The 18,803-nt window shown below is 54.6% G+C and overlaps 1 protein-coding gene across 2 annotated transcripts in view; it reads left to right on the forward strand.

Annotated features, from left to right (window-relative positions):
- Positions 1 to 13,934: 13,934 nt before the first annotated feature.
- LARP1 (La ribonucleoprotein 1, translational regulator) overlaps positions 13,935 to 18,803 on the forward strand; it is a 42,162-nt gene continuing 37,293 nt past the window's right edge. For both annotated transcript variants that reach the window (XM_086621498.1, XM_086621497.1), the window contains exon 1: positions 13,935 to 14,286. In XM_086621498.1, coding sequence (XP_086477624.1) covers positions 13,935 to 14,286 — 352 coding nt within the window. The remainder of the gene's footprint in view (positions 14,287 to 18,803) is intronic.

Genomic DNA, 18,803 nt, shown 5'->3' on the forward strand with positions numbered 1-18,803 from the left:
GGCTATAACATCTGTCTGGCAGGTGAGCGATCCTTGAACAAGCAGAGTAGTTTGATATTTGGAGAAAAGCTCAAGGGAATTTTTACGGGGAAAGATCCTGTTTTTACAGCTTTAAGAGTTTCCTTATGGGAGGAGATGCCCATCCCTGCCCTGTCCGCAAGCTGTCCCGTGGCAGGGAGCTGAGCACGAATGTTCCAGGCTGAGCTCTCGTAATTCACAGTCATCCCTGGGTTAGAGGGAAACACCCCTGGGACCTGCGTGGCAGCCAGGAGGGGAGTAGCCAACCCAGCACCAGGGATTTGTGCTGCCAGTCTGGCAGCTGCCGTCTGGCGTGTTTTCAGGCAGCTATTCAGTGACAGCCAAACTCCTGGAAAGCCGGCGAATCCCCCACCTCCCTTGCTACATCATCCTGGCAGCCCATCCTCACTGCTCACGGCAAGGACCAGTGCTGGAGCAAGACTGCTGTGTCAGGCAGGATGTGAATGGCTCCTGGGGTGCAGGCAGCGCAGGCAGTGCAGGCAGACTGGCAGCAAGCGCATCCTGCACGTACATCCCTGCTTGGCTGGCGGTGGGAAGGCAGGATCCCTAGGGAGGGCTCTGCTTGGCCCTCTGTGGTGCCCTCAGAGCAGCACACATCCATGGGTAGTGCCAGACTCAGAGGTGATGGGAGCTGAAGGCCAAGCAGGTAAGCCCAGCTGGCCTTTGGCTCCATCTTGTCTCCCTGCCCATCGGGGAAAACTCAAAGGACCAAGGCGGGATGCATATGCTGCCCGAGCTGCAGGGACCTCCTGACCACAAATGACCATCACCAACCAGCACTTTGGCCAGCAGCATCCCTGGGCTAGGGGTGACCCAGGACCAGCTGCGGGATCCAGCCAGGAGGGCTGGATTGGGCCAAGCCCTGAGCAGAGCCACTGGCCACAGTCCACATGTGCCACCCCCTGGACACTCAGCGTAAACGCCTGGAAGCCACCGGATCCTGCAGCAGAAATCTCCATGCCTGGCTGCCATTGAAGGGAAGCCAGATGTTTGGAACCCCTGGGACTCACCTCCCAGCATGGAAAGACCCAAAGGGGTACTGGGGCTCAGAGACAGACTTCCTGGACGAGGGGTGCCATGGGGTGACTTAACCATGTCACCCCACAGCCCTGCTAGCCCTCGGCGCATCCTCCCAACCAGGCTCTCACAGCTTTGGCAGAGTTTAGCTCTCCCGTCCCTGAGTAGTGCAGGGCACTGCAGGGAGCAGCAGGAGTTAGGAACCATTCCATTAAGTTCTCTCCAAATTTTCAAAAAGCAAAAAAAATCCCAAACCTCTGGGCTTTTTCACCATTGAGTTTCTGCCAGCCCACCCCTCTGGGGTGCAGCTTGGGGTTGGTGGCAGCTGGGGTGTCTGCAGAGCTGAGATTTGGGAAAACAGGGGAAACAAATTGGATCTCACCTGCCCTGAGAGCAGAGGACACAGAAAGAAAATTTGCCTCTTTTAGGAACCCATTGAAAACGTGACTTTATATAAATCTATCACACCTACAGATATTTGCATCTATACGTACACAAAGGCCGTGACTTTTGCAGAAGCGTTGCTGTTTTGCCTGGCACCGGCACTGCGGGATGCCAGATCTGGGAGCTGAGATGATATCTTGGGGACTGGCTGGCAGTCCCAGCCAGAGCCAGGGCGTATCAACCTGTACTGCGCTGAGGACACTTTGCAAACATCCCAACGTGTTCCACAGATTTATTTCTGGGCTGAAGCCAGGCAGGAGGAGGCTTTCTGCAGGCAGCTGCCTGCCAGCACAGCTTTCCCTGCCCCGAGCTAACTCCTTTTCAAGCAAAATCTTTGTTCCCACAGGTCAAACCCTTCCCTTTTGAAGGAGAAAAAGAGCCTGTTTTAATGGGGTGGTATTTTTTGATGAAAGGGGCATCCTCCAGAGGAGAAAATCAGTATACTGGGTTTCCCTCTGAGCCGGGCGATGTTCGGTGCCCCCGCCCCGGGCTCGCCGGGCAGCAGATGGCAGCAAAGCTGGGCCGGGCTGCGGCTCCGCTCCCCGGGACCGTCCCGCTCCCGGGCTGAGCCTGGAAGAAGCCGGCAGCAGCGTTTCCTTCCCCATTGATTTTCCTTGCTGGCAGAGGGACTTTTTTCCTCGGCTCTGCTGTGCCCTGGCTCCTTTCCCAGCAGGAAAGGGACAGCACACTGGGAAATTCAGGCCGGCTCTTGGCTGCTCCCTGTCCCCAGCCATCCCAAAGCCACCACTGTGACCTCGCCAGGGCTCTGCAGGGCACGGTGACAGTCCAGACATCTTCCTCCCTTCCCAGCCTGGGGTCTCGTCCCTCCTAGGAAGAATAATTAATTTCTCTGCATCAACCGGTGGTTTCCAATCCCTCAAGAGAGCCCTGGGGGCTGGGGAGGAGGAAAACATCCCCCTACACCAAAATAACACTCTCTGGGAAAATTAAAAAAAAAAAAAGCACGGCACGAGGCTGTGAGAGCCACGAACAGGTTTTCAGTGTCTCCTGCCCCGAAGTCTGCCAAAGTGCGCAGGGGTGCACGGTGGCCAGGGCAGCCAGAGCTCTCCCTTGGCACCCAGCACCAGGGCGATGCTAGGAGGGGGTCGAGGACACCTCCTTCTCGGGGTGCTCTGGGGTGCCTATTTTATGGGGTGAGTGATTTTGTTTAGTCACAGGTTGGGGCTGGCAATTGTCCGGTGTGGCATCACCAGCTGGACAGAGGCCTGGGGCTGTGCCACCCTCAAAGAAACAGTGGGGGAAAAAGCTGTAAACCCTGGCAGGGAGCTGGGAGCACCTTCTCCAGCCCATTGGGCTCCTCTAACATCCCACTTGGTTAGCAGAAAAATTCAAAAATAGGGAGAGAGCAATGTCTGTTTTGTGAGCCCAGAGCCCTTGCAGGTGGAGCTGCTCCTGCCAGCCAGGTGGGCATGGGGATGGGATTGAAGTGTCCCTGGAGGCATGATGGAGGCTGCAGAGCTGGGGCCAGGCCCTGTCGTGGTGCTGTATGATTTTAAGAAGCCCAAGCCTGGCCACAGGGGCACAAAAAGGCTGCTGCAAGCAATTAGTGAGTCTCCAAGACTGCAAGTGTCTCTGAGCAAGAGAGAAGGTTATTGGGACCAGCTGGGGGTGCTGATGGTGCAGGATCTGCAGCCCCCAGTGCTGAGCCACCCCCAAATATCTCTCCTTTACTCCTCTGGCTCTCCTCTCTCTGGAAACATGGATGGGGGGATTTGTCCTGTGAGGTTCTGAGGCGAGGCAGGAAGAACCAGCACTGCTATTGTCAGTTCTCAAAGGACTGACCGTGCTGGGAAACCCACTACGGTTGTACAACTTCTTGGCCTGCACCAGGACCTGCCATGGTGGGAAATTCTCCTTGTCAGAGGCAGCCCCCCACCTCTCCCTTGCCAGCTCTGACTCCTGGGGCACCGAATTATCTCCGGCACTGGTGTCCTGGGTGCTGGTGTTACCCCACCCAGCCTGGCTCTCCAGAGATGCAGTTAAGAGCCGGGGCTGCCGTCTCCTGATTACACATGCGGGTGCTGAAGTTTTTATCGTGGGCAAAGCCCTGCTGCCTCACTTGGTCCCTGTGGCCGCTCCCGAGAGCCCTGTGCTCGGAGCCCAGCTGCGCTATCTCCCCTCTTCGCGTGAACCACACGACTTGCAACCTGCCTATCTGCAAAGCAACGCCGAGCAGGACAGGGTCCCTGGCCTCTGCCCAAGGGAAGGTGCCATTCGCCACTTTCTAGGGATCTGGTTCTTCCAGGGAAGGATGGATCCTGATGGCTCTTGTGCTGCTCTTGCAACCCCCTGAACACCAGCACCACTCCTGGGACAGGTCCAGCCCAGGAGCTGGCTCCAAGCCCTGTGCTGTCCCTGAGAGTGAGATGAAGGGGAAGGATTACCCTCCAGCAGACCTTCAAGATGGGATGAAAAGGGTTATGCAGTGTGTTAGAAAATGTTTAAATGTGAGCATCCAACCTCACTGCCATTTCCCTGGAGGTTTTCCTGGTGTTTGGGCTATCCTACAATCAAGGAGGTCACTAGAGGGGTTCCACAGAGAATAGCTTCACTAGGCAAAGCATCCAGAACAGCAGCACTCGGGGAAGCTCCATGGGAGCATCTTCCACTGCCCTGTGAAAGGATGGTGCCATCCCAAACAGTTCCCAAAGAGCTGTTGGGGCCCCTGTATCAGTCACTGGATCTCCTGCTTGGAAAGGGAACAATATGGAAGTGTTTGGTCTCCCAGGAAGCATGGGGAGGAGGAGACAGGCTGGAGAGCCCTGGCAGGAGGTACATGTGTTTGAAGATCAAGCAGATGACATGCCTGGCTGCCCTGCAGTTAGTGTGAGCACCGGCAGCTCAGTGCTCCGGCCTCCGCCCATGTTTTCAGCAATCACAACGTGCTGTCACCACGTGCGGAAAAGCAGGAGGTGCCTTAATGAGGATCACTAAAGTAAAATATTAAATTAACAGCTAAGGCAATACAGCTGCAGAAACAACCAGCGCTGGTGCAGGAGTTGCAACGCTGTGTGAAGCAGGATGGCTCGTGCCTGCTGGAGGGAATGTGTCTGGCAAAACCACCTTGGGACCCCTTGGGAAGAGGAACTGGGGAGCTGGTGATCTGGGAGGGGGGCGAGAGGGCGGAGATGTGTACACAAGGACTGATGCTGCCCTGGGATTTCCCTCCTCTGGTAGCCCCATCCCACCAGGCAGGAGAGAAAGTCAAAAGCAGCCTCCAACGTGGCTTTTGTTCTTCTCTCGTGTTGTACTGGGGGTCTCGTGCCCCACCACTGTTAACCATCTCCGGCTGCTCTGCAGGCCCCAGCTGCTCTCCCGCTTCAGGCTCTGGGCCACCATCACGTGCTCCTCCCTGCTTAGATAAACTGCGGAGATGTTTTGGTTTGGCACGAGCTTTGGTTTTGCATCTTTAGGACAGGAATTACAAAATAATAAGATGAGGCTGTAGACTGCAAGCAAGCTCAAAAAACCCTGTTTCAGGTGTAAAAAGGCCTCTTCTGCATGGCAGACTTGTGAATAGATCTTGGTTTAGGACGCAAATTGCTGCCAAGGGTTCCTGGAGAGCTGGAAAGCCCTCATTGCTGCCTTGGGGTGGCCCCTGTGCTGACCTTATGCTGGCTCTACTGAAACAGAGACAAGATTTTGCTGTAGGAGCAGGAGCTTAGAAGCAACTTACAGGGCTGCAGAGGGACAGTATGGGGTTTTCCCCGTTTTTTTTTCTGAGGATGGAGAGGACCTGAAAGATGTCTCTCTCTGAAGAGGACGAGCTCCTGTCTGGCTCCTGTTGTTTCCACTCTGAACTCCTGGTCCTGCTTGCTGTCAGATCAAAACATGTTCAGGAACAAACAGGGTTAGCTGAGAAGCATGAAAATCAGACTGAAACAGGTGAGAGATCCTGGCTCCGACTGCACAGAGCTTCACATTGCATTTCTTTTGCTCATGATTTAACTTCAAAGTCTAGCAACCAGCCTGGCAGGAGGTCAGGCTCCCTTCAGGTCAGCACCGTCCCTCTCGACAGATGAGGGAAAGCTCTTGTATTACCGCAAAATCAGGCACCCAAAATATAACAAAATCCACCTGCAATTTCCACATTTCTGGCCTAAGATCCCTTTCACCCAACGTGGCTGGAGCTGGTCAGTAGTTGCCACCAGTACAACAACCTCCATCAGCTAACATCATCAGGACTTCTTCATTTGCTTGATATAGTTGATACTGCTTGATATAATCACAAAAATGAATGCATCAGTGCAGAACATAGCCATTGCATCCTCAGCCTCGCGGTTAAACTTCCCATCCCACATTAATTTCCACTGACAGTGTTGAAGGCAGAGGATGTCTCGGGTCCCTGGGATGGGTTGCTTTTTCCCTTGTTGCTCACTTGGTTGTCAAGAACCTCAGGAGCTCACTGGGAAGTACAGGCAGGGGTAGAACAGCCAAAGGCAAGAATAAAGTAATAAAGTACAGTCTCTTGCAGCCTGGACTCCTGGTCCCTGACCTGAACTGGCTCTCCATGGGCAGCGGACTCAGGATCCTCCTGGATGCTTTGCAAGAGCAAGTCCATGAGCATCCTGCAGTCTTTCTTACCTCCTGGAGCTGGGAAAGCACACATGCTATATTCCTGGGTTAATTAGAGATAACACTCCAATTGATGCCTTTGCAGCTGCTGATTTGGATGAGCCACTCCTACAGCAACAGCTTCGGGTTCACTGTTTAAGACCACTGATGGAGCAGCTCCTTTCCATTGCTGCGATCTCCAGGACCAGGTGAGGTTCTCCAGCCCTCCTGAGGGCTACTACAGAGCCAGGGAGCTCCCTACAACCTTCCAGGTACTACAGCATTATCTGACATCCCCGATCTGGGTCTGGTCCCCCAGGGAGAGGAGCAGGAGGATGGGTGGGTTCCCCTTGCCCAGACCAATGTCACTCTGCTGTCCCCAGCCCCCCACCCCACTGGCTGCTTGGCCGAAGGGAGGGCTGACACAGACGCCACATGTCTGCCCCTCCACGACTCATTCCCATCCCCACTGACCTCCCTGGGGATAGAGCATGAACATGAGCCCTTTTAGCTGCCGTGTTTGTATACACAGGCCTGCTGCTGACACAGATCTCTTAATCCCCCCGCCTGTGTCCCACGGGCCGTGCTTGTACAACGGTGGCCACGGCTGGGTGCTGGCACTGCACTTTACTGAAGCCCTTTTACCTCTGACTCGCTGATCAGCTGCTGACGGGGTGTTATTGAGAGGCTGCGGTGGGGTGTCAATATCCTGGCTAAGGGGACTGTCCCCAGTTTGACTTGGTGGCACCAGGAGAGATGGGTGGGGTTGGGGAGGACCAGTGTGTGCTGCTCTATGCTTTGGCATTGCTTTACTTCCAGTGTATCATCCCTCCCACTTTGTGGGCCTTCAGCTCAGAGGTGGAGGTGGCTCAGCTCATGTTTCAGCAGGCTGATGTTTCCTTTGCACCAGCAAAATCTTTGGGAAAGCAAACGCAAAGCTGGTGAGGCCGAGTGGGAGTTACAGCCAGAGCGCTGGGATCTCTGCAGGGCACAGGTGGAGAGGAGGGGATGCTCAGCATGCTGGAGCCGTGCCCCCCCTGCACCCTGGGAGAGCTGTGCTGGCTGGTGGGGGAGTGTCTGTGCAGGATGGAGCTCTCTCCAAAAGACAACATATGGAGGAAAGCCAGGAAAAACTGCTCAGCATGGAAACCTCCCTGCAACAGGAGCAGGGATGGGAGCAGAAATGTGTGCAGGGAAGGAAGATCCTTGTGGCACTGGGAGCATGACAGCCTCGCACAGCACAGTTAAAGGGAGGTCATTTAGTCACACCTGGGGATCAGGCAGAGCCAGGCATGGAGTTGGCCCCCCATAGCCCCTTTGTTCACATGCACAATGAGATTTTTGGTCACAGAGAGACGCGCTGTCCCCTCCTGGGGTTCTTTGCCACCTGTGGTGTGGTGGCTGGTGCTGGGGGCAGGCAGCCAGGCTGGGGGGGGGGGGGGGCGCATGTGGACCCTTGGCTGCAAGTGACGGGAGGAGGCCTGAACTCTGCGTGGGAGAGCCAGCCAGGCAGCTTGGCCTCACCATTCAGGACTGGCTCTTGATGGGGTTCCTGCCTGGTTCCTCCTCTGGTACCCCCGTGATGCCCCTCAGAGCTGGTGCTGCTGGGTGCTCATGCCTGGAGCCGAAGTCAGTGCGGCTGCAAAAGTGGGAAGAAAAGCACTGTGGTAGGATGTCCGGTGTCATTGCAAGTTGGGGGCTAAAAGTCTCAACTCTTACACACAAAATAACAAGAAGCTTTCAGCTTTTCTTCTCTCGTTCCTCAGTTCCCTAGCTATCCGAGGAGAACAGCACCCATCGGATGCAGACGTATCAGTGCAGCACACAGATCTTAGTGTGCTGCCCGCCAGAGAGAAATTTTTCTAACAGCAGCGATGCAATTGTGCTGTGGCTCAGTGTAAGATTTGACTGGCAAAGCCCAGGGCTTTGCTTTGACTAGAGAGGGGTAAAACAATATTTAAATAAGTGCCAGCCTCTGAAAGGAGCAGGAGTCCCATGGGAAAAGAGAGAATTTGCGGCCGTGTGTGGCTGATGGTTTTATCGTGAACATTCAACCTGCAAAGGGAGCAAACGATGCTGCTGGGAGCTGCCTCTGATTTAGTATTTCATAACTTTGGTGGTTGACTCTGAGCCTTTTGGCTGTTAATTATCCTTGGGTGCTTAGAGGAAAATATCCCAGCAATTCCACCCATAAATCTTATTGATTCTCACCTCGAGTCTTTAGGAGCTTTTAGGGCACCTGAATAATCTGCCACAGCTTGAATTAATTCAGCTACATGGAGCAGCTGCAGGCTGGTGCCTCCCTGCACATTAGGCATCAGGCAGAAAGATATATCTCCCCAGCCAGCTCTGGCACAAGGTGCTGATGGCAGAGGAACATGGACTCCTGGGAACTGCAGCACATTGTCAGCACACTTTGTTTCTCTGTGGGAATGGCACATCCCCAGCTGGGCTGAGCCAGGGGCATTCGGGACCTGGGAGGGATGGAGGACATCTCATCTGAAGCACAGAGATCTTCAGTGTTTTGGAGAAGGATGCATTAGAGCATTTCATAGATTCATAGATTTCTAGGTTGGAAAAGACCTTAGAGATCATCGAGTAATTTACACCTCATTTCTTTTTGTAGAAGTGTCTGAAATATTTTTGCTGAAATTTCTGATGGCAAAGGGATGGCACAGAGGGTAAATACCCATCAAAGAAAACATCAGCCTCAGCGGTCAACTTATGCCATGTTTTCACAAGCACCTGGAAACTGAATTGACTTAAGGGGACATGTTAAGCAATGTCAGACTAATATATCTACAGCAAAATATACAAGATGGAAAATTCTGGTCTAGAGGAGGTATTGCCTTCTACAGCCAATGTCATCAATAACTAGGAAATGGAGGCGTTTTCAGAAATTTTCTCAAGCAGATGAGGTTAGTTATTGGCTTTGGGAGAGTCCTACAAGAACTGTGGCTTTTCAATGAAAAACTTGTGATGATCATTGGATATTCCCCTCTTCGATCCACTTATTAAAAACATGCAAAAACTGCATAGTAGACTTCAGATATTTAATTATGGGATATTTACTCTCATTTAAATCTAACCTCTTAATATCAGGAAAATCTATGTGGCGCACTCTTGACACAAATGTGTTTGCCACACCACTTTCCAGTGGGCAGAAGATGGGTGGAAGCGGCAAGGGGCCAGCGGCTGCACAGAGCTGATGGGAGCTGGTTTCTACCCGACATGTGGTGTGAGTGGCCTCAGCCTTTGGCTGGGCTGCAACATCAAACTGCCGAGCCCCTGGGCCGCGGAGTCCTGCTAAGTGAAAGCACTTTTTAATGGAGATGTAATGGAACTCGTTAGTGTCTGCTGTTTTATTACGTGGGTTGAAAATTACTTACCAGAGTGAATGCATTCAATCTTCATGCTGATCGTTCATATGCTTTGCCAGAAGGGTCCAAGTGCATTTATCTTAGAGCCAGGGAGCATCTTCCATCTCTTCGGATCACACGGCTGCAGATAGAAAAAGCCTACGGGATTGTCCATGAGCACTCGGTGCATCCTCATCCCCTTGCCCCAGCAGAAGTGAAGAGTTTGCTGCTCTGGCTGCATGTAATGCTTTTGTGCATGATCCCTCTTCCCAGAGCAGGGGCACAAGCTCTGGGGTTAAAAACCCAGAGTAAGGAGAGGTTAAAAGCTGGGTTAAAGAAGGAGACCTTGGAGGAAATATCTCCAGCAGAAACTTGCAGAATGGGTACTTTAGTCTGGTTCTGAGCTAAAGCAGGTTGAAATACCAGTATTTGGGGTAGTAGAACAAAAGGATTGAGGTATTTCTTTTAAAAAGTACTCGAGTCCTTTGTGATGGCCACAATGTGCCACTAGTAGGTGTTTGCTGGTTTTGGGAGGCACCTGCCATGGCAGGGTGACAGGGGCTTGCTGGCAGGGAAACTGTCAGGTTTTCTGAAATTGAAAATGCCCAGTTAGATTTGAGGGTTTTAGCTGGTGGCCTGGAGAGACCTGGGAATGTTTCTGCACCAGCGTGCCACTCTATGACGTTTCTCTTCTAGAAATGAGTTCTGGATGTCCTTTGAAAAGCTTTTTCTCCCATGGATGCCAGAAGTAGCCCTGCAATTTGGTCGGTTGGGCTGCATTTGCAAGTCCCTCAGGAGCAGGACAACTATGACACCTCTCTGGAGCATCTGGGTTGGCTGGAGGGTGGCACTGCAGGGCTGCTGCAGGAGAATTTGCCCAACCTCAAGTGCATCATCCCTGAGAGTGTTCCTGCCTGGCAGGATTCATGGGCAGTAACAACTACATAAATAAGTCAAAGCATATGACTCAGGATAGGAAGTTTGGGCTTTCCTTGGCAAAATCCCCTTTCTCTTTTGCAAAGCATTAAAGGTGCCTGAGCCTTAATATTCTACCGCCTATGTGTAAAGCTTGGGCTTTACTCAGCTCACCAGGGAACAGCACAACCAGCAGTGCTGTCCAGCCATCCAGTCTGGATGTGCTGGGGAATGAGGAGAAGATTCCCTTCAGAAGCACACTCCTGCTCCGAGCTGACGGCGAGGTCAGCACAGCCCCTGGATGCAGGAAAAGAGATGTGACCAAGTGTGCACTACACCTGCTGGTGGGCATTCAGTCCTCAGGACCAGGCTAGAACCAAAAACTTGAGGAAACATGGGTGATGGTGATGGTGATCCCCTGTCCCCAGTCCCTCTGCTACCTGCTGATGTAGCCGCTGTCATTATAAGACCTGTGTTGCCTAGCTGGGCCCAGCTCTGGTTTTCACATTGCTGCTGTCGGGAATGAGGGTGGGAAAGATGTTTCTTTTTTTTTTATTCCTCTTTTTTTTAATGCTAGTTATTTATAAACACAACTCATTCAGGAGAAAAACACTCCAGGTTTGGCCACACATAACCCCAGGAGTGTTGATACTTCCTTAAATACCAGCCAGTTCAGAAACTGTTATCACAAAGGTGTTTATTTAAAGCACCTGAGCTAAAAGCTGAAGTGTATCCATAGCTCTGTGTAAACCAGCAGCCACCTCGCTGGCTTGTTACCGTCCTGCTCTGGGCTTTATGAGGACTGGGCCAAAATGCATTGGGCTGAAGGGGAAGAGCTCAAACTGTCCCGCTCAGGTCACAACCACACGTGGTGCTTGCGTGAACAGAGACAAAATCGGGTAAGTGGGACCCAAGAAAGGGACTGAGCTGCCATCCAAGCAGGATGGTGGAGCCAAAGGGTATATCAGTCACATCGGCTGCTTTGTGCTTCCCCTCCACGCACACCCCTCACTCCAGGCCACCGAATTAAAGCTGTTCCCAAAGGGAGGGTAAGAACCCCAGGTGAGGTCGCTAGCCTGGCAGAAACAAAACTGAGGCTATTCAGGGCCAGGAGAGACCCAGAGATGCTCAGAGAGGTTAACAGCCACCATGAAAGCATCTTTAAACCTCCAGGCCACCATCAAAGCAGCCAGGCATCTGTGATAAATATGCAAGCCACGCTTCAGTCAGGGAGAAATAAGTGAGCTGTTGTACACGGAGCAAGGGAGGTGGGGAGCTCCTGCCCAAATCACTGCTCAGCGGCTGCTGATGCTGGCAGAAGGGTTTCCCCGGAGACTGCTTCCTCGGAGCCTGCGCAGGGCCAGCATAGGGCTGTGAGGCAGCACCCGGAGCCGCTCGGCGTGGTCCAGGCAGGCACAGGGACACATCTCGGGTGAGGGATGAGGCAGAGAATCAGGCCTGGGATAATGGTTAGGTGCTTTTGTTGAATTTGGAGAAAGCAGAGCTGGATTTGTTCCCGGTGAATTGTGCTGCAGAAATGGCGGCGGCTTCTTGGCTGCTTCTCAGCAAGTGCCCGGAGCTGAGGAGCAGAATATCCCTGTGCCACAGATGCTGGGCAGAGCAGGGGAAGATGAGGATGCTGAGGGAGGAGTGGGGTGCATAGAGGTTGCTAAACAGGGCCGGTGTGTTTGCACGAGCTGGAGGTGGTGCACACTGAGCTTCCCTTCACGTGATGGGTGCTTGAGAGCTGACCAGCCAAGCCGATTTGTGCCCATGGCTGATGCAGAAAGGTGGCACATAAGCTTAGCTGCTTGCACAGATACTTCCCTTTCTTTCCCCTCGCCCAAGTGTTTATTCTCTAACATTTAAATCCATCCTGGGCTTTGGCCTGGCTAGCCATGGAGCAAGCATGGACAGTGAGACTCGTCCAGCTCCCTCCTGTCTGGCAGCCCTGGAGCCAGTTTGGCTCTCAGCCACCATGGGCTCCTTCCTGCTCACGTGGCAGGCAGAGCGGCATCCCGAAGGGACCAAACAGCAGGAACACTGCACCCAGGCTAGGGGACGGGACAGGGACCCCGCTGGGCTGCACGTCCCCTGGCTGCAGCCACCATCCTCAGCCAGCGAAGGGCTGCTCTCCCTGCCCAAGGTACCAGTGTATTCCCTCTGGGTGTTCACCCACGCAGCCAGGCCAGCGGCCAGCCCTTCTGGAGTCGAAATCAACTTATATAAGCTTCCTTTTGAGATTTTACCAGCCAAATTCTTAAATATATTTGGGATGTGGCACACGTTGGCAATCCCCAAGGCTGCAGCACATGACAGTGCTCTCTGAGCCAAGAAGTTGGGTACTGAGGGATGCAGAGAGCTGAGATGGCCTCAGCAGAGCAGCCCTGACAGCCTGCAACTCCCTCTGCAGATCTGCCAGACCCTTGATGCTGTTGCCCTTCCGAGTGGAGTGCTGAGCTCATGTTTGTCTCTTCCCCCTCTTCTTTCCTTCTAACAGCTCTGCTGTGAAATCGGCTTTTCATCCTTCACACACCATCAGCAGGGAGCTTCAGTGCCTTGTCACGCTGCCGGGGCTCCTGCAGGGTTTGCACAGACGTCTCATCGGGGACGCAGGACACGCTGGGACTTCCAGAAGGACCTTTTTGGGGAGAAGCGGGGCGGCGTGCTTGCTGTTACACAGAGAAGGCTGGGGGAGCTTGTTATGAATAAAAAAGGCACCGACTAAGGGCCGCTGTGAATTAGACAGGTCAAATGCTAACGGCAGCACAGTGTAGGATTTGTGTGCGCTTCCACACGAGGCTTGGACTCCCCGTCTTGCCAGCTCTAAGAATGAGGGGACAAACACCGAGGACGTTAGTGACGATGATGAGTGAGCAACGCCGCATCAGCTAGAGGTTAACGCAATATTTTAACCATGTCAAATGAAGGTCTGCGGGTTCTGCCGGGCTCAGGACAAAGGAGGGGGGTTTCCCCAGGACACGCACCGAGATCATTCCCGCACCTTCCACCGGAGACGAAACCACTCGCAGCCGTCCGCTCCGCTATCCCCTGCGTGGGTACCCGAGAGCATCCCCATCCCTCGGCTGCCGGTCGAAGCGCGCAGCAACACCCCCGCGGCCGCCGCTGCTCCCCGGTTCACGCGACCGACTGCCCCTCCTCGCGTTCCTGCCGCAGCGGGACCCCGGGCCGCCGCAGGGCCTCTCACAGCCGGCAGGGCCGGGGCGAATCCCGGCGCCGCGGCTCGCCGCCAGCGCGGAAGGACGGGGAAGGGGCCGGTACCCGCTCCGCGCCCGCGCGGCCCCTTTAAGCGCCCCCACCGCGCGGCCGGGCGTTGCATCAGGCACGTGCGCGCCGCCGGCCGGCCCGCGGGGGCGCGCCCCGCCCCGCCCCTCCCCGCCCCTCCCCTCGCCGGCGGCGCGCGCGCGCGGGCCGGGGCGCGCCCCCGCGGCAGTCGCGTGGTCCCCGCGCGTCTCCATATTGCGGCGGCGGTAGCGGGGGGGGGGGGGTGGGGGACGGGCAGCGCGGCGGGGCTCGGGGGCGCCGCGTGCGAGGGGAGTTCCCCGGCGGGGCGGGGGCGCGCAGATGGCGACGCAGGTGGAGGCGCTGCTGCCCGGCGCCCCGCTGCTGCCCGCCGAGGAGCGCGCCCTGGTGCTGAAGCCGCCGCAGGACGGCGGCCGGGAGAAGGGCGAGCCGCCCATGGGCCCCGACGGCGGCCCCGCGGCACCGCGGCCGCCCAACGCCAAGCAGCAGAAGGATGAGAGCAACAACCAGGAGAAGGAGAGCCTGCTGAGGGCGGGCGGTGAGGCGGAGGACGGCGGCGAGGCGGGCGGCGCGGGGCGCCGGGAGTTCATCGAGGCCCCGCCGCCCAAGGTGAACCCCTGGACGAAGAACGCCTCGGCCGCCGTGCCGGCGGTGAACGGGCAGTCGCCTCCAGGTGGGTGCCGGGGAGGCTGGGGGGGGTGTTGGTTGCGCCGCCGACCGCGCCCCGGCCGGCCGCGCCATGCGGCACGGCGTGGGGACGGCGCCGCGCCTGCGGCCTGCCGGAGAGCGGGGCCGCGGCCGACGCGAGGGGTGCGCGGCAGCGTGTGTGAGGATGGGGGTCGCTGGAAGTAGGAAGCGGCGGCGCCGTCTGTGGCCATGAGGTGGGGAGCGCGTGTGCGGGGGAGGGGAGCGCGGCCCGGCCCGGGCAGCGGCCATGAGGCGGGGGCGGGGAGGCGGGGGTCGCTGCGGCCTCGGCGGTGGGCCCGGGCCCGGGGCGGCCGGAGGAGCTCGGCCGCGGCGCGAGGCGGCGGAGGGCGCGAGGCGGCCGGGCCCCGGCGGCGGGCACGCGGCGGCTGCCCCGCTGCCAGCGCTCCCCCCCGACCCCCCCCCGCTCCCAGCATTCCGCCGCAGCGCAGCGCAGGCAACGTGGTCGTTTCCCCGGGCGCCGCCAGCGTGCGACTTCCCCCGGGAGCGCCGCCCGGCCACCGCCCCCGGGGGGACCGTGCCCCTTCCCCGGCCCGCGGCCTGGCGCTGCCCACGTGTGCGGCGGCTCCCCCGGCGCGCAGGCTGCGCCGCCTTTCTCTGCCGACTCATGGCGGCGGGGCCGAGGGCTGCGGCGGGGCCGCCCCGGCACGCTTGCAGCTGTGAATAGAGGCTGTCAGCAGCGAAGCGTGCACGGCAGGGCTTGGGGGGGGGGGGTGTCCCCAAAAGGGGGAAGCGGAGGGACGCGGAGGGGCAGCGTCCAACGGTAGCCACGGGGCGACGCTGTCCAAATCGCGTTCGTAACCTCGTCAGCAAAGGCTGAAACTGCAGAGCACCATTTCGTCGGAAGTTGGGATGGGTGTTCCTGCTACCAGGGAGGGCATCGCTCATACCTGCTTCAGGTGAATCGGTACTAAGAGGAACACACATAAGTTTTCACTAACCGTCTTGTTTGGGAAAGACTCTTAAATTTTCCGGCCTGCCTCTATTAACTCTAAAATTGCACTGTCAGATAGGACATCAGATTCCCAGTTACTGTATGTGCTAGTGTTTTGCAAAAACTGTTACTGCCTAGCGTGATGATTCATCAGAGCTATTGATCTTTCGAAGATGGACAGCTCTGCAATTTCCACCTGGAAAGCTGTCATCTGAATGGGAAGTATAGAGGAGGAGTTAATTGTGCCAGGTAAAAGTCCACGTTCAGATCGTTTGGTGGTTTGTCATTGTGTGCGCCAACATAAGCAAAGCTTAACAAAATCCAGGGCAGCTTTACTGTATTTGCCTCTTGCAGTATGACATAAAACTGGGCACATCGCTCTTTTGTGTGAAAGCTGCACTCCATCATGCTGCCTTGTCAGGTAACAGTCCCTAGAAATAAACGAAAAGATGCTAAACAGCAAGATGGAACGCTGCTGTGTGAGACTCGTGTCTGAGGCATGTCCAGATCCCTTACCAGGCCTGTCCCAAAGGTGAGTGACTCGTCAAAGTGCGCAGGCACGAGGAGGGGACCCTCGCAAATCCTGAAATTATTTTTTGAGGGAGAGAGTGTGTCAGTAGTGTGTCCACCCTATGGTAGGGTAAGGGAGTAATGCTACAACACTCAGAATTTTCTTGGACCCAGCACAGTTGTCCTGTTATTCCCAAATGTGTTTAGCTAATGGAACTGCTTAGTGGTGTGTTTTGGGACACTTGGCAGCAGCGACTGATTCCTGCAATGCCCCAGACGCTGCTGCTTGGCTCTCCTCTCTTGGGGCATTGTTTCTTTTGCTGCCTGTTCGTTAGCAGAAGAGAAAACGTGTAAAATAAACGTGGCTGGCGAGCTCCCAGCAGAGGCAGGCTGGCAGCTGGCCTTTCCTGGTGGCCCTTTGACCAAGTACCTTCTCGTAGAGTTTGCAGGCTCCTGCCTTTGCTGCTTTGGGTGGAGGATTTCTTTTGGCAGATGCTTACAAAAGAAGATCTGGAGCGTGAAAGCTTTTTGTGTGAAAGCCTGTGCTGATGAGGTGAGTTGTTGCAGTGACCTCCAGGAGGATGGCCTGAGGAAAGTGTCTCCTTTGTACACTTGAAGTGGATTGAGAGTTTTTAAACTCTGGAAAGTCACCACTGGGTGTTTTTGTTTTTTTCAGCAGAGCTTAGAGAACCATGGCTCACCACTCAGCAGTGTTTCCTGAGTAGCACTTGAATGCTGGAGATATTAAATGTTTCCAGGCCTGATCCTGCCAAAGGTAGTGAGGAGACCAAGGAGCCTAGTGAGGACAGCTCTGTAAAGATAAAGGGATCCCTCCATGACTTGTTTTACAGGCTTTGAACACCCTAATTTTTTATAATGATGATATTAGTTATAGACCCTTGGAGCAGATTTAATGGACAAGACCTCCTCCTTAGCCGTTCACCCATTCTGAAACGGTCTGTGTTGGAATTGTCAGTTATAAAAGTAAAGGCATTGAGCTCTGGCCCAGAGAAAACAGCCACCTTCAAGATCTTCCTTCTGAATTTCTGCTTTTGATGTTGGAATATGGATAGGGAAGAGCTTAGCAAATCCACCTCTGGTTGTTTTGAGCTGTTTGACATGCTGCAGCTGGCAAAGTTGAATGCATTGGGGGGCTGATGTAGGGATTGAAGAACAGTGTCTCTTTGACTGATTAGGATTTATCTTCAGAAGTTGATGTCTTGCCCACCTGCTGTAGCGTTCGTTTCTACACTTGAGGTTGGCGGTGACGTCTGTAATAGGGTGTTTGGGTTTACGTTCCTGCTTTTGTCTGAAAAGAGGGCTATTGAAGCAAAACCTCTCTTTGCTTCTTAACGCCTCCTCCCAAAAGCACAACGGTGTGGCTGTAAGTGGAGCAACCATTAGATCGAGTTAGACAGCAGCAATACTGCTGATGCTGTAAGCAGAGGCTGAGGCTCAGCTGGAGTGACACACTAGAAAATTTTCCTGGTGTCTCGACAAGATGTGTGTTACGTTTCTATTCGTATTTGTTTCAGAGTCAGGGTACAAGAGAGCAGAGGGGATCCTTTGAGTCCGGAAATAACATGCAGTCCTGTCCTATGTGACAAGGCTTGTACTTGATACTGCTTGCTGCTTGTGAGGGACGCTGGCAGACCTGGTAATGATGCCTCAATTTTACTCTCTAATGATCTAGGAACGAGGTCTGTGTGTCTGTCCCCTCGTTATTATATGTTCTCTTCTTATCATGTAAATAAATACAGCCAGCAGCCTGACTGGCCAAGGCATGACGGTAGCGTGTGTGTCTGCAGTAGGGAAGGAAACATTTTCTGGCAAAAACAGCTTTCCACTTTTGGCTATAAACCAAATTCGAAATATTTTCTTAAATTCTTCTACAGAGGAGAAGCATGGCTTGCAGTTAAGACGGCTCAACCTTCTGGAACATGTTGTACTCCTTTGCTGTGCCCTGCACCAGGGCTGGTGCTGATGCAAGCGTTGGTGCAGGCAGGTGTTAACAGCACCCCATTTTGAAAACCTCCTGGATTTATTTCAAGAAACGTTGCATCAAGGCACTTGGCACTTCTTAATTTTTAAAGCCATTTACATCTTGAAAGTAAGAATGCGCCGGTTTTAGTGACTGGCACTGCAACTGCCGAGCTTCGCCTGCACTAACTTCTGTGCTGGTTTTCGTTGTGGTTGCAAACGCTCAGCCGGGAGAAAGCGGTGTATTTCCTAGTGGAGATGCAGGAATTGTTTTAATTTCTTGAGTAGTGTTTCTTGCTTGCTGTTTGGCAGATGCACTGGGTGGACAAGCAGTACTTTCCAGAAGGCACACCTTAGTTGCTAGCAGCAAGCACCAGAGGTTAGATGGCTATTGTTTAGAGAGAGCATGTGTTGCTTTATGCCAGAGCAGAGGCTGGGTTGGCTACTGGCACTGAGGAGAAGGCAGGGGAAGATTCATTAGCTTCTCACCCCTTGCTGACTAACTCCCCCTAGGGCTTTCCTTGAAACCAGCCTCCAGTGCAGGAGATAAGATGTATGGGAAGCTTATTGTACCTTTGGCATTTCTTTGTGTTCAGAGTAGACGCGTGCATCTGCCTGCGTGGGTATCCAGCTTGGTAGTTCTGCACACACCTATTTCCAAAGCGTTGGGCAATTCTTGCTCTGTCGTGGCACGTAACTGTGGAGCTCTCCTGGCTGTTTGTTGCAACAGAGCTGCGATCGCAGCGGGAGTCCTCCCCCCGTCACTGTCCCGAGTTTCCTCTCTGAAGTACTGTTTTGTTCCGATCCCACAACTCACGTTTGAGTAACTCTTCCCGTCTTGTTGGGGAGGATGAGGGTAACTGGAACTCACTGCTCCAAAAAAACATGAAGCTTAGTGTTTTCCCTCCCCCACATACCTTTGCCCTTCAGCTTTGTGCTGGACCTTTGCCCCGTTCTGCACTGTTTGTTTCGGGAAGACTGGGGAATGCAGCGCAGCTTCCGAGAGCTGACTCACTGGCCCTGGGTGCTGATCTTCAGCGCTTGCTTCTGCTGCGACCTCC

Source organism: Tauraco erythrolophus, chromosome 16 (assembly GCF_009769465.1).
Source record: "Tauraco erythrolophus isolate bTauEry1 chromosome 16, bTauEry1.pri, whole genome shotgun sequence".
Lineage (NCBI taxonomy): Eukaryota > Metazoa > Chordata > Aves > Musophagiformes > Musophagidae > Tauraco > Tauraco erythrolophus.